A 15,103-nucleotide genomic window follows, 5' to 3' on the forward strand; every position below is an offset into this window, starting at 1 on the left:
GGAGGGATAGCATTAGGAGATATACCTAATGTAAATGACGAGTTAATGGGTGCAGCACACCAACATGGCACATGTGTACATATGTAACAAACCTGCACGTTGTGCACATGTACCCTAGAACTTAAAGTATATAAAAAAAAAAACCCACCTCTGCCCAAGGGACAGTGCTATGGTTTGAATGTGTCCCTTCCAAAATTCAGATGTTGCCAATGTGCTAGTATTAAGATGTGGGGTCTTTAAGAGGTGGTTAGGTCACAAGGGCTGCTCCCTCATTAATGGATTAATGCCCTTTTAAAAGAAGATTCAGGAAGTGTTCAGTTAGCTCATTAGCTTATTAGCTTGCCCTTCTGCCTTCTGCTATGTGAGGACATGGCAAGAAGGCCCTCACCATTCCAAATACTAGTGTCTTGATCTTGGACTTCCTAGCCTCCAGAATAGTAAGAAATAAACTTCTATGCTTCATAAATTACCAGTATCAGGTATTCTGTTGTAGAGGTACAAAGTGAACTGAGATAAACGATAAGGGAATCATCCATCTAAAATCTTGGCACTAAGTGGAAAGGTAAAAACGTCCTCTGAACATTTATAGCCACTGGCCTGCCATCATGCTTCTTTGCAGCTTAAACTCTCACCTTCCAGGTATTATGGACTATCAAGATTAAGAATATCAGGATTATCCTTAGCTTCCTGAAAACCCTTTGGGAGACTCCCTCCCTTTGTTACACCCTGGAACAAAAGTAACACATCTAAAATGGTACAAATGAAATCAGGACCACATGATGAAGGGTCAAAAGACAATAAAGCAACAAAAACAGGATGCACAACAGGAAATATGCTGGGAGTCCTAAGACCAAATAGATTTGTTATACCAACAAACAAAATTGGGCTGAACAATAGGATTTACCTACTGAAAAACAGAGTGCTCTCAGATTGGACCACAATGTCTAAAGTAGTTCTCAGATTAAGATACATAATCCAAATATACCTATAATAAATCAGAAAGGGTGAGATTAATTGAATTACACATTAAAGAAGTTAGAAAAAGAAAAAAAATTTAAAAGCAGATGGAAGGATTTTAGTGAAATAAAAGCATAAATGAATAATTAGAAAATAGAAAAATGGCAAAATGCATGAACTGCAATACAGGTGAGGAAGAGTAAAATAAATAAAACATTAGCATTTATTTACCTAATTGAGGGAAAAATCACAAATACACTCTATGAGAACTAAGTTGGAGAAATAACCCCAGATATAAAGGAAATTAATCATGAGACTACTTTACCCAAAATTATACAAATATATTAAGAACCTTGAGGAAATACATGATTTTTAAAAATTACAAAGAGTCCATATTTCTACATCTATATATTGATATATCAATATCTCAATCTAAATGCATATATAGGCTGGGTGCTGTGGCTCATGCCTGTAATCCCAGCACTTTGGAAAGCCGAGGTGGGCAGATCACCTGAGGTCAGTAGTTGGAGACCAGCCTTGCCAACATGGAGAAACCCCATCTTTACTAAAAATACAAAAATTAGCCAGGCCTGGTGTTGCATGCCGATAATTCCAGCTACTCAAGAAGGTGAGGCAGGACAATCGCTCGAACCTAGGAGGTGGAGGTTGCAGTGAGCCAAGATCGCACCACTGCACTCCAACCTGGGTAAGAGTGAGACTCCATCTCGAAATAAATAAATACATAAATGCATATATAATCTAAACAGAAAAATATGATGGAAGAAATAGAGAAAGATGACAAAGAGATACCCTTCAAATAATGCGCCATGCCCAAATAAATTCACAAGAGAATTCTATAAAGCATTTTAGGACCAGACAACACCAAAGTAGTGCTAATTCTTCCAGATACATTTATCCTGTGAAGGGGGCCAAGATAGTTTTGAGGGTGAGCAAATCGATTCCATATTTGTGGTGTTGAAAATATTCTGAGGGCCTAAACAGATCATTCTGTGGAAGGGTAATCATATATACTGGGGAACATATGAGTCTATTCTACAGCTGAGAAGTTGTCACTATTTCTGTTCAATGTGAGTTTTCCCATGCACAGTGAGGACTGACTTCTGGGAATAGACCTTCCCACAATCAGCACATATACAAGGTGTCTTTACTATATGGATTCTGATGCCCAGTGAAGTATACATTGCTAGCAGAAGGCCTTCCCACAGTCACTGCATCTGGAGGGTTTCTCCCCAGTGTGTCTTCTCTGATATGTAATCATCTGTGATTTCCGGAAAAAAGTCATCCCAGACTCAGCACATTCAGGGGGTTTCTCCCTAGGATGGGTTTTCTGATGTATAATGAGTGGAGACTTCCCACAGAAGGCCTTTCCACATTCACTACATTCATAGGGTTTCTCTCCAGTATGACCTCTCTGATGTAGAATGAGATGTGACTTCAGGGAAAAGGCCCTACCACACTCGGTACACTCATAGGGTTTCTCCCCTTTGTGAACTCGCTGATGAATAATGAGGGGTGATTTCTGGGAGAAGGTTTTGCCACATTCACCACACTCATAAGGTTTCTCCCCTGTATGAATTCTCTGGTGTATGATAAGAGGTGATTTCTGAGAGAAGGATTTTCCACATTCAGTACACATGTAAGGTTTCTCTCCAGTATGAAGTCTTTGATGACCAGTGAGGTGTGACTTCTGGGAAAAGGCCTTCCCACAGTCAGTACACACATAAGGTTTTTCTCCTGTATGAATTCTTTGATGTCCTATGAGGTGGGACTGTTGGCAGAAAGTTTTCCCACATTCATTACACTTATAGGGCTTCTCTCCAGTATGCGTTCTCTGATGTATAATGAGCTGTGTTTTCCGAGGGAAGGTCTTCCCACATTCGGTACATTCATAGGGCTTCTCCCCAGTATGAGTTATCCGGTGTATAAAAAGATGAGACATTGCACAGAAGGCTTTCCCACATTCACTGCATTTAAAGGACTTCTCTCTGGTATGAACTCTCTGATGTATAATTAGATGTGACTTCTGGGAGAAAGCTTTTGGACACTCAAAACATTCATAGGGTTTCTCTCCAGTATGGACTCTCTGATGAACAATGAAAGGTGACTTCTGGGAGAATGCTCTTCCACACTCAGTACATTCATAGGGTTTCTCCCCAGTGTGAATTCTCTGATGCACAATGAGGTGTGATTTCTCACTGAAGGCTTTCCTACAATCTCCACATATATATGGTTTCTCTCCCGTATGAATTCTTTGATGTATAATGAGCTGTGACTTCTTGATAAAACCTTTCCCACACATACTACAAACATTGGGTTTCTCTCTGGCTTGAACTTTCTTATACTGAACATGGGCTTGCTTATGACTGAGAACTTTTTCACTTTGACTGTCTCCATAGGGCTCCATTCCAGTATGAATGAAGCCTTCCTTCTCAGGCACAGAACAGGAAGCATTATACCTAGGTGGTCTCCCACATCCAAATCTCTCAATGGGATTCTTTCTTGCATAGCTCCTGTTATAATTTAGTAAGTCTGAATTGGACTTCAAGCTATTTTCACATGAATCAAGCTTATGGAATTTTTGACTTGAAGGAGCAAGGTCTGTGCACTGATTGAACATTTTCCCAAATGCACTATACTTGGAACCCGTCTCATCAGTCAATGTTTCATGACTGATGACTGTGACTTGCCTCAAAACTCTGTCTTGATTTCCTTGATATCTATCTATCTGCCAGATTTTTAAAACAGAGTACAATGAATTATCCTTTGGGGCTCTTTCTAGTATCTCCCTTTGAAATAAAAGTTCTCCAGAAATGATCTGCTGGGAAGATTCAAGGCCTTTCACTCTGTCTGAAGGAAGAAGAAAGAGGCAAAATCAAATAGACACACACACACACACACACACACACACACACACACACACACACACACAACATTTGGCAATGAACAGAGGTACTAGGAAGGTGGCTGTTGTAGAATGAATGTTATAAAGGAGGCCTGATAAATTTTAAGGAAGAAAAAAGGTAACAGATGTCAGAGATGTCAAGGAAGAAGAAGATGCCCTCTTGACCATCTACCCACTTCTCACTTACCTGAGTAGATCCACCTTGACAACTCACTCTCTATGATCCATGGGTCCTTTCCATGTTCCAACTTAAATATTACACCTGGTTTTATACCTGAACACCCTGTTAAGAGAAAATTGTAGTGGCTTTGGACTTGGCAGCTCAGAAATTCATGAAGAGAAGCACTTGCAGGGGCCTCCCAGCAAAGTTGAATCCTTAACTCACACCATAACATAAAAATAAATTCTAGATATAACAAAAGTATAAACATGAAAAATCAAAACTATAAAAGAACACACTCTATTAAAGGAATATCATAAAGGTCATGGTATTGACAGCTCTAAAAGAAGGATGAGGAGGATTTGATTCATTGGTACACAGGGAATCTGCCCTTACCCACGGAGACCAGGTGACTATAGGTCTCCAGCATCACATCCCTATGTAGGGTCTTCTGAGCAGGATTCAACTGCTGCCACTCTTCCTTGGTGAAGTCCACAGCCACATCCTCAAATGTCACTGGTTCCTATAACAGCACATTCTTGTACAATCTGCTCATTCTGGTCATTTTTACCATAGCAATACATGTAGGATGCCTACTTTGCACTTTGCCCAGCATACTTTATGAGAGAAACAATGTAAAACCCTGCCATTAGCAAGCATAGTTAATGGAACAGAACAGACAGTCTAGAAATAGATACAAATAAAAATGTGAAATTTAATATATAATAAAGGTAGCATTTTAAACAGGTATGGAAAAACAGATTATTCAAAACTGGAGAGCTATCAGAAAAAAGATGTAACTGAATCCCCTACCTCACACTACATACAAAAATAAATTCAGGACAAAAATTTAAATGAAAAAGAGAAACTATAAAATAAAGACAGGACAGGTTTTAAAAAATAATCTTTGAGTGGAGAAGACTCTTCTAAGCATGCCCCAAAGCCCAGATGCCACAAATGAAAACACTGATAAATGTGACTATTTTATGTATTACGTGGCAAAATATATCAAACAAACCCAAAGGATATGACTAACTAGGGAAAAAATATACACAAAACAGATAGGATGGACAAGGAGTTAATTTATTCCATGTATAGAGAGAACTCCTGCAAAGCAAGAAGAAAACGACCAACAACTTTTTAAAAAATGGTTGATATGGTTTGGCTCTGTGTCCCCACCCAAATCTCATCTTGAATTGCAATCCCCACTTGTCAAGTGAAGGAGGTGATTGAATCATGGAGGCACTTTCCCCCATGCTGTTCTCGTAATAGTGAGTGAGTTCTCACAGGATCTAATGGTTTTATAAGTGTCTGGCATTTCCCTTGCTGGCATTTCTCTCTCCTGCCACCATGTGAAGAAGGTCCTTGCTTCCTTGCTTCCCCTTCCACCATGATTGTAAGTTTCCTGAGGCTTCCCCAGCCCTGTGGAACTGTGAGTCAATTAAACTTCTTTCCTTTATAAATTACCCAGTCTTGGGTATTTCCTTATAGTGGCATGAGAACAGACTAATACAGTGGCCAAGGGACATGGCCATCATTTCACAGAAAGGAAAATGCAAATGTTTTTTAAACACGTAAAAAGATGCTCAACTTCACTCACATGAAGATAAATCCAAGCTAAAACAAGACACAATTTTTCCCTTACATATTATCAAAGATGGGCATTTGATTAGTCACTGGTCAAATGCTATGACTGGGGATAAGTCACAGTGACTTAGTGTAAGTTAGTAAAGATGTCAAAAAACAGGCATACTCAAATTGTCTGTGGTGTATGGTATATTTTGAAGGCAATTAATTTGGCAATATCTTTCAAAAGTTGTAATGTACACATCCCTCTGACTTGCAATTTGGTTTCTAGAAGTTCTTCTACATAAACATAAACATTCACATATGTGAGCAAATGACATGTGTGAAGACACTGCTTTATAGTACTATTTATAATAGCAAAAGAATGGAAACCATCTCATGGGAGATTGGATGAATAAATTATGCTACGATCTCCATAAGGGAATACTATATGCAATTATAAATAGTAACAAGGAAGGGGCCAGATGTGGTGGCTCACGCCTGTAATCCCAGCCCTTTGGGAGGCAGGGGCAGGTGGATCACTTGAGGTCAGGAGTTCGAGACCAGCCTGGCCAAAATGGCGAAATCCCGTCTCTACTAAAAATACAAAAATTAGCCGGGCATGGTGGTGCATGCCTGTAGTCCCAGCTACTCAGGCGGCTGAGGCAGGAGAATTGCTTGAACCCGGGAGGCAGAGGATGCAGTGAGTCGAGACTGTGCCACTGCACTCGAGCCTGGGTGACAGACTGAGACTCTGTCTCAAACAAAACAAAACAAAACAACAAACAAACAAAAAACCAGCCTGGGCAACATGGCAAAACCCTGTCTCTACAAAAAATACAAAAAATTAGCCGGGTGTGGTGGCACACACTTATAGGCCCAGCTACTAGGGAGGCTGAGGTGAGAGGATCACCTGAGCCTGGGAGGTCAAGGCTGCAGTGAGCCAAGATAGTGCCACTGCACTTTAGCCTGGGCAACTGAAGTGAAACCCTGAAAAAAAAAGGAAAGCAAACAAGCAAGCAAGCAACAAGGAAGCTCTACATTAATTGATATGCCACAATATCTAAGATATACTGTTAAGTGAAAATAAGCATTCATTCACTCAGCAAGCAGTTATTGAGTACCTAGTGAATACCAAGCACTATTCTAGGAACTGGGGATACAGCAGGAAAAAAAACCTGGCAAAAATACCTTCCCTGAAGGAGTTTATATTCTAGTGAGGGGGGACAGACAAAAAGATTGAGAGAAAAATCACTACCTGGCAAAAAAAAAAAAAAAAAAGTTTGCAATGTGCACTTCAAAATCACTCGTATACAAAAAGCTTCTGGGAAACCATAAGCAAAGACAAAGAAAGAGGGATTCACAGAGAAATACAAAATGGAAAATAAATATGTGAAAAGATGCTGAAGCTTATTTAATCCCTACAGAAAAGCAAATGAAAATGAAATATAATGCTTAATCATAAAAACAACAAGAATGAAAAATACAGATGATGGCTAATGGTGGCAGGAGGGAAGGGGAACCTTGGGAAACAGGTGGACTTTCTTGTAAACAATTTGTGGCCACATGTGTCAGCTGAATACACAGGATCGAAATACAATTTGGACCAGGCAGGGTGGCTCACGCCTGTAATCCCAGCACTTTGGGAGGCTGAGGTGGGCAGATCACCTGAGGTCAGGAGTTCGAGACCAGTTTGCCCAACATGGTGAAACCCAGTATCTGCTAAAAATGCAAAAATTAGCCGGGCGTGGTGGCAGGCACCTGCAATCCTAGCTACTCGGGAGGCTGAGGCAGGAGAATCGCTTGAACCTGGGAGGTGGAGGTTGCAGTGAGCTGAGATCACGCCACTGCACTCCAACCTGGGGGACAGAGTGAGACTCTGTCTCAAAAAATATATATGTACGATTTGAAAAATATTCTTTACATTTTAAGCATGTGTGCCTCTGACCTAGCACACTCATGCCTAAGAATGTGGCCTACACAAATACTTCACAAATATAAAAAGATGTCTTTATAAAGTTGTTTTATTTGTGACTTCACTGCTTGAGAGGTCTGGTTAGGTCATGTACTAGCTGTGTGATCTCTGTGCCTCGTTTTCTTCATCTGAAAAATGGGAATAACAATGGTACCTAGCACAGAGGGTTCCTGGATAAATTAAATGAGTTAATTCCATGGTATTTTATAATAGCAGTGCCTGGTACATGATAAGCACTGGGTAAACAGTAGCTATGATTATTCTTATTATTACTGTTGTATATAAAAGAAAAACTAGAAATAACTTTTTTACAGCCCATCAACAAGGCTCTGGTATCCTGCAAACATTAAATGGACATTTAATGGACATTAATTTGACAATGTAGATCAGTGGTCAATGTAGATCAGGACATAGCAAACTATGGCCTGCAGGCCAAATTTAGCCCATAATGTGTTTTTCAATGGTCCACAAGCTGAAGTGGTTTTACACGTTTTCTTTTGAGACAGTCTTGCTCTACCACCCAAGCTGGAGTACAGTGAAATAATCTTGACTCACTGCAACCTCCTCCTCCCAGGCTCAAGTGATTCTCCTGCATCAGCCTCCTGAGTAGCTGGCACCACAGGCGCATGCCACCATGCCTGGCTAATTTTTGTATGTTTTTGTAGAGATGGGGTTTCGCCATGTTGCCCAGGCTGGCCTAGAACTCCTGAGCTCAAGCAATCCGCCCACCTTGGCCTCCCAAAGTGCTGGGATTATAGGCGTGAACAGCTGCACCTGGCCTGGTTTTTACATTTTTAATGATTGAAAAAAAAGTCAAAAGAAGAATAATATTTTGTGACACATGAAAATTATATGAAATTCAACCTTCAGCGTCCATAAATAAACTGTTATTGAATCATGGCCAGACTCATTGGTTTACATATTGTCGATAGCTGCTTTCTACCTAAAACAGCAGATTTGAATAGTTGCAACAGGGACCGTATGGCCCACAAAGCCTCAGATATTTTGATCTGTACCTCTACAGAAAAAAATTTGCTGAGCCTTGACTTAGAGGAACTGAACAAATTGAAAATTACAATTTACCAAATCGGACATAAAAAGAAATAGAAAATTTGAATAGTAGTATATCTTTTAAATAAATTGAATATATAATTTAAAACCTTCCCACAAAGAAAACTCCATACCCTGATGGCTTCACTGGGGAGCTCCTCCAAACATTTAAGAAGGAAATAGGCTGGGCGCGGTGGCTCATGCCTGTAATCCCAACACTTTGGGAGGCCGAGGTGGGTGGATCACCTGAGGCCAGGAATTTGAGACCAGCCTACCCAACATGGTGAAACTCCATCTGTACTAAAAACACAAAAGTTAGCTAGGCGTGGTGGTGGGCACTTGTAATCTCAGGTACTTGGGAGACTGAGGCAGGAGAATCTTTTGAACCTGGGAGGCAGAGGTTGCAATGAGCCGAGATCGTGCCACTGCACTCCAGTTTGGGCGACAAGAGTGAAACTCCATCTCAAAAAAAAAAAAAAAAAATTAAGGAGGAGATAATACCAATATTACCCCAATTTTCCCAGAGAATATAAAGAGAATACTTTCCAACATGAGGCCAACGTAACATGATGCCAAAATGTGGCAGAAACAATACCAGAAAGTAAAATTACAGGCCCTTATGTCTTATGAACATAGTAGTATAAACCCTAAACAAAATATTAACAAGGGATTGGCTAGATCATGATGATGATAATAGGAGTAGGTGGGGATAAAAGATAGATGAAACAAGCTTGGCTATCAGTTGATAATATTTGCAGATGGATAATTACAAAAGGATTCACTAAAATCTCTACTTTCGTATATGTTCAAAATTAAAATTTTCCAAATAAAAGGTATTAAAACTACATTTATTGAGTATATTTTATATTAGGCAAGAAAAGAAAGTAGCAGAATAGAACAGAAACAGTGTGTGTATTTTTTTGTGTGGTAAAGAAAAAATACGTGACAATAATGAGATCATTTTCACACATTTACACATCCATCTACACATATAGATGGAGTTATAAATGCATGAAGAAAAGAGATACTCCTCAAACCAGATAATCCTAGTTATGTCAGGGAAGCAGGAAGAAGTGAGATTGGAGATATTTCACTTCTTTTTTTTTTTAAACTATATTGTTTATATTATTTGCCCCACGTATAGATTACCTTTTCAGGGAGGCAGAAAAAAAAAACCAGACTAAAATTGGAAGAGCAGAGAAGGAACTGGTCTTGAGTTGGGTTGAGACCCCACAAACTCTGAGATGACAGCAAAGGAGCCATGGAAAACAAGGAAACTATCCCACTCTCCAAGCCCCTGCCCGAGAACTTTAACTAAAAACATTCTCTTTAGAACAACTACTGACAATACCACCCTGAACTGAAAACCACTGGCCTTCAGGAAAACTCAGTAACAAAATTCCTTAGGTTAAAGTCCCAGAAATCTTGACTTGCTAAGGAGCTGGACTGATTTCTTTTCGTGGAGAATGCAAATCACATAATTGATCATGCTATGTTACCCTTTTCACTGGAGCTGCCAGGAGGCTCATAGTCAAAATGTTTAGTTACGTTTCTATGAAGGCCAGATGATCTGTGTATCTTCACAGCAATTTTGCCTCTTGATCATCTATTCTTTCTAAATTTCTCTAATCCTTATTTTCAACGAATTGCCCTTTCCCATTTTGTTGTGGGAAAACCAAGTGGCAAACAAATAACTTACCTGGGACTCAATCATTTTCTGTTTCTCTTTGGAAAGCAATTGGGGGCGGGGTGGGGTGCAGAAGAGTCTAGGAGATCAAGCTGAATTAACCACTCTTCAATAGCTGGATGTGACAATGTGTTGCTTGTTAATTCATTGATGACTTGTGTTTCTCATCTGACTTGGTAATTCCATTTCCAGAACTTTGTCCTAAGGTAATAATTATGGATACGTGCAGATATTTAACCACAGAAACCTTCAACACAGTTTTGTCTTTAACACCATATTATTGAAAATAATATAAATGCGCAGCACTAAAGACTGGGAAAATAAATTACAGAACCTCCAAAGGCTTGAAAGGCAGGCAGCCCTTAAAAGCAACACTCTAGATGATTAAAAGAGGCTCAGGAAACACCGCCAGCAAATGTAAAATATGGTCTTGTCTGGGTCTTTACTTGAATAGACAAAAGAAATTTTTGAGATAACCGTGAAAGTTTGAACCCTGACTAGATATTTGATAACATTAAGGAATTTAACCATTGATTATCTGAAGATATTATTGTTAATTATTTTACCTTAAGGTAACAGCATCGACCTTTAAGGCCTTATCTTTTACATAATGAAGCGTGTATGGATGAAAAGATATGTCTGGGATTTGTTTCAAAATAATAAAGACTACACATGTAAAAAGTCATTGAATTACATACAGGCTGGGTGCGGTGGGCCAGCACTTTGGGAGGCCAAGGCGGGTGGATTGCCTGAGCTCAGGAATTGGAGACCAGCCTGGGCAACATAGCGAAAACCCGTCTCTACTAAAAAATACAAAAATCAGCCAGGCATGGTGGTGCGTGCTTGTAATCCCAGCATGTTGGGAGGTGGAGGAGGGCAAATTGCTTGAGACCAGGCGTTCGAGACTAGCCTGGGTAACATAGGGAGACCCATCTCTACAAAAAATTAGCCTGGCATGGTGGTGCACACCTGTAATCCCAGCACTTTGGGAGGCTGAAGCAGGCAGATGGCTTGAGCCCAGGAGTTCGAGACCAACCTGGCCAACATGGCAAAATTCCCCTCTACTAAAAATTAGCCAGGCATAGTGGTGGGTGCCTGTAATCTCAGCTACTAGGGAGACTGAGACATGAGAATCACTTGAACCCAGGAGATGGAGTTTCAGTGAGCCGAGATTGAGCCACTGCACTTCAGCCAGGACTACGAGTGAGTGAGGAAAGAGGGAAGGAAGGCAGGAGGGAAGGCAGGAAGGAAGGCAGGAAGGCAGGGAGGGAGGGAGGGAGGGAGGAAGAAAGAAGAAAGGAAGGGCATTCTGGGAGGAAGAAGTGAGAGGGTGGCCTAGATGAGGACTTGGCGAACTTTTTCTGTAAAAGGGTCATATGGTAAATGTTTTCGATTTTGTGGGGTCTGTGGTTTCTGCTGTAACTACTCAGCCCTGCCATTGCAGGTTGAAAATAGCCCTAGACAATACATAAACTAAAGGTGCTCACTGACTGTGTTCCAATTAAACATCATTTTTGGGCACAGATATTTGAGTTTTATATCATTTTCATGGGTCACAAAATATTCTCCATTTGATTTTTTTCCAAGGATAAAAAGTGTGAAAAAACCATTCTTAATTCCTGGCTGTATTTTTTCAAAAAAGCAGCATGTCAGATTTGGCCCACTGCCCAGTTTTCTAGCCCCTGGTCTAGATAAAACAAGATTGGCCATGAGTTGATGACTGATGAGACTGGGTGGTGGGCATAATGGGGTTCCATTATACAATTCCCTCTATTTTTGTGGATGCTTGAAAATTTCCATAAGAAAGGTTTATATTTAAGTATTACCATAGAAATAATCTAAGTAGTACTATGGAAATTAAGTTAATGGCATGGAAACATCACTGCAAAATGAAGAAGAGGCAGAACACAAGAATGTGTTCCTAATTGTTTAATAACAGAATAACAGGCCGGGGTGGTGGCTCACACCTGTCATCCCAGTACTTTGGGAGGCCAAGGTAGGAGGACTGCTTGAGTCCAGAAGTTCGAGGTCAGCCTGAGCAACATAGTGAGACCTCATTTCTACAAAAAATAAACAAAATTAGCCGGGCGTGGTGGTGCACACCTGTATTCCCGACTACTTGGCAGGCTGAGGCAAGAGAGTCACTTGAACCCGAGAGGCGGAGGTTGCAGTGAGCTGAGATCACACCACTGCACTCCAGCCTGGGCAACAGAGCGAGACTCTGTCAAAGAAAAAAAAAAAAAAAAGGAAAAGAAAAACAACCATGTAGATCACACATTCTCATTGGGGGTGATACTGCCCCCAAGGAGGCAAAAATTAGTTCTTGGTGGTCAAAAAAAAGAAAGAAAAATTCTTAGATATTACAATGGTTTGTGACCCTCCAAAGCAACCCTAGCTGACAAAACCTTATTCCTTGGTATTTAATTTCCTTCACCAGATTTTGGTATTACATGAGCAGCAGTAACCTTGAGTTCAAGGAAGATCCATGAAATATATACAAAATCAGTGCTGCAAAACTACGGTGAATAGGTAACATTCAGGTATTAACTCACTTCTCATCCCAAGCCTCACAGGGTAGGCCCTGCTATTATCCTCATTTCGCAGTGGGGAAACTGAGGCCTGGAGAGGTTTCATGAGCTGTCTAAGATCACACTGCCAGTGATTTAGAACGAGGTGATAGAAGAACAAAAAGTAAAGAACTCCTCCCAAGCTGTCCTGGCACTAAAATTTTCAGAGATTCAACACCATTTGCTTCTGGGTGCCCTAAAAAATTAGTTATCCTCCTAAATTCCACAGGACATTGTCTGTTTTTTAACTGAGAATGTGCTTTACAGTTCGAAATTAGCTTAAAATCTTCATATTTAAAGCCATAAAATGAAAAGAGAAGCCAAAAATTGGAAGATTTGCAAAACACATACCACTACTGAAGGAGTGGTATCAGAATATATAAAAACAATTCCTGGCTGGGCACAGTAGCTCACGCCTGTAATCCCAGCACTTTGGGAGGCCGAGATGGGTGTATCACCTGAGGTCAAGAGTTTGGGACCAGCTTGGCCAACATGGTGAAACCCCGTCTCTACTACAAATACAAAAAAATTAGCCAGGCGTGGTGGCGGGCACCTGTAATTCCAGCTACTAGGGAGGCTGAGGTAAGATAATTGCTAAAACCCAGGAGGCAGAGGTTGCAGGGAACCATGATTGCTCCACGCACTCCAGCCTGGGTGACAGAGCGAGACTTCGTCTCAAAAAAAAAAAAAAAAAAAAAAAGAAAAAAGAAAAAATTCCTACAAATCATTAAGAAAAAAGCAGAGAGTCTAACAGAAAAATGAACAAAAGACAGGCCCCTCACAAAAGAGGATCTCCCAGTGATCAATCCTTATAAGAAAATGTGCTCAAACTTATTGGTCATGAGGGAAATACGAATCAAACCACCGAGTCGGACTCCTCCATGAGAATGTGGACACCACAAGGGCAGAGATTTTTGTTTATTCATGGACATATTATTGATCTGAAAGAGTCACCCATCATGGACCCCACAGAACGTCAACACTGACCCCACACACTCCCATTCTTGTCCCCAAAGACCCTCATCCCTCACCCCAGATCCCCCTATCCATTCACCCCACGGACCAGCATCCCTCACCCTACAGACTAACCATCACTCACCCCAGACTCCCTTCACCCATCCCATAGAAGCCCCATCACTCACCCTTACAGACATCATCAAGCACCGCACAGATCCCCCGTCACCCCACAAACTCCCATTCGCGTAACCCACATACTGTTACCCCTGGTCCCACAGACTCCCTTATCACTGTTCTCCACGTCACTCAATCCCCTTCTTAGGCCCTCCACTTGTCCCCATCAGTCACTGATCACATAGACCCGCAGCGTTCAGCCAGGCCCCTCACCCTGGCTCTGCTCTCAAGCCGGGCTTGGCTTCCCGCCTGCCCAAATGCGTTCAACATCCCCCAAAAGGCCATTTCCCCTTCCAGTCCTCCCGGGGAGATGTCAGGGTGACGCGGGAGCTTATCTTTCGCTGGCTCCGAAACAGCCGCGAAGCCGCGAAGCCGAGCTCTACCAGTAATAAAAATGGCGTCATTCCGCCAGCGCCAGGACCTCTGTCGCTGGCCGTGGTCTCGCACTGCTTCCGGAGGCTCCCATTCCAGCCAGAGGAGAGGTGCGTTTGGGGGCCTGGGGGAGTCCTCGTGATATCTCCGAGTTTGGGTATTCGAAATTGATCCTACGAAAGCAGTGTGAGGCTTGGAAGGGCCGCGACTGTCCCGGGCGGGTGAGTGGGCGTTCCCGGCCACCAGAAGAGGCACGGCCTGAGCATAGGCGTGGCGATATGGCAGAGTGGGAAGGGGGGAAAGTGGGAAGGCCGGACAGAGCACCCCCCGGGAGATTCCTCTGCAGAAGCGGATTCCTAAAACGTCTGGAGAAAGGGAAGAGACCTTTGACATCATACAGCCATTCAGGGGACTCACACATACTCGCCCACCTCTCCCCACCTGGCCTCGGCGCCCTCCCGCCTTCCTATTGTTCCTCCTAGGCGTCAGGACCCGTCCCCGTCTGTCACTCACTGCCCACCGGTCCTCCATTGGCTCCTTTGAACACGGAAGGGCCTGCCTTCACCTGTCATTTACAGCCTGGACTTCTGCTCACCTTAGTTCAAGTAGGCTTATATGGCCTTTTGCAGCCCATATCAAAACTAAAAGAGTTCATAGAGTCAGAGGTTCGAGGTAAAACCTAAGGGACATTGGTTTTAGAAGAGTTTAACAAAGG

General features: G+C 41.8%; 1 protein-coding gene and 1 long non-coding RNA gene across 4 annotated transcripts in view; one reads left to right on the plus strand and one right to left on the minus strand.

The window, feature by feature from the left end:
* Window positions 1-10,054, plus strand: part of LOC105541705 — a 13,671-nt gene extending 3,617 nt beyond the window's left edge. The window contains exon 2 of the long non-coding RNA XR_001006372.1: window positions 9,776-10,054. This is a non-coding gene — a long non-coding RNA (uncharacterized LOC105541705). The remainder of the gene's footprint in view (window positions 1-9,775) is intronic.
* ZNF630 (zinc finger protein 630) lies at window positions 1,810-14,634 on the minus strand. 3 transcript variants are annotated; one of them, XM_011982867.1, is made up of 5 exons: window positions 14,230-14,634; window positions 10,331-10,519; window positions 4,437-4,563; window positions 4,068-4,163; window positions 1,810-3,825 (listed from the first exon to the last, which is right to left on the minus strand). In XM_011982867.1, the coding sequence occupies exons 2-5, from the start codon at window positions 10,343-10,345 to the stop codon at window positions 2,162-2,164; spliced, it is 1,902 nt and encodes a 633-aa protein (XP_011838257.1). In that variant the 5' UTR covers window positions 10,346-10,519; window positions 14,230-14,634; the 3' UTR covers window positions 1,810-2,161. The 3 variants fall into 3 exon arrangements, with proteins under 3 accessions (XP_011838257.1, XP_011838259.1, XP_011838258.1); XM_011982869.1 differs by having other exon boundaries at window positions 4,437-4,521; window positions 14,438-14,606; XM_011982868.1 differs by lacking the exon at window positions 14,230-14,634 and adding an exon at window positions 14,028-14,079.
* Window positions 14,635-15,103: the final 469 nt, after the last annotated feature.

The sequence above is a fragment of the Mandrillus leucophaeus genome, unplaced genomic scaffold (genome assembly GCF_000951045.1).
Source record: "Mandrillus leucophaeus isolate KB7577 unplaced genomic scaffold, Mleu.le_1.0 Scaffold243, whole genome shotgun sequence".
Taxonomy (NCBI): Eukaryota; Metazoa; Chordata; class Mammalia; order Primates; family Cercopithecidae; genus Mandrillus; species Mandrillus leucophaeus.

What these genes read in the sequence shown, in the direction of transcription:
- ZNF630 (XM_011982867.1), bottom strand. An exon ending in TAGTCACCTGGTCTCCGTGG is followed by an intron (nt 4,164 to 4,436) that starts GTAAGGGCAGAT and finishes TTCTCTTAACAG; the next exon opens with GGTGTTCAGGTATAAAACCA. An exon ending in GTCAAGGTGGATCTACTCAG is followed by an intron (nt 3,826 to 4,067) that starts GTAAGTGAGAAG and finishes TTCTTCCTTCAG; the next exon opens with ACAGAGTGAAAGGCCTTGAA.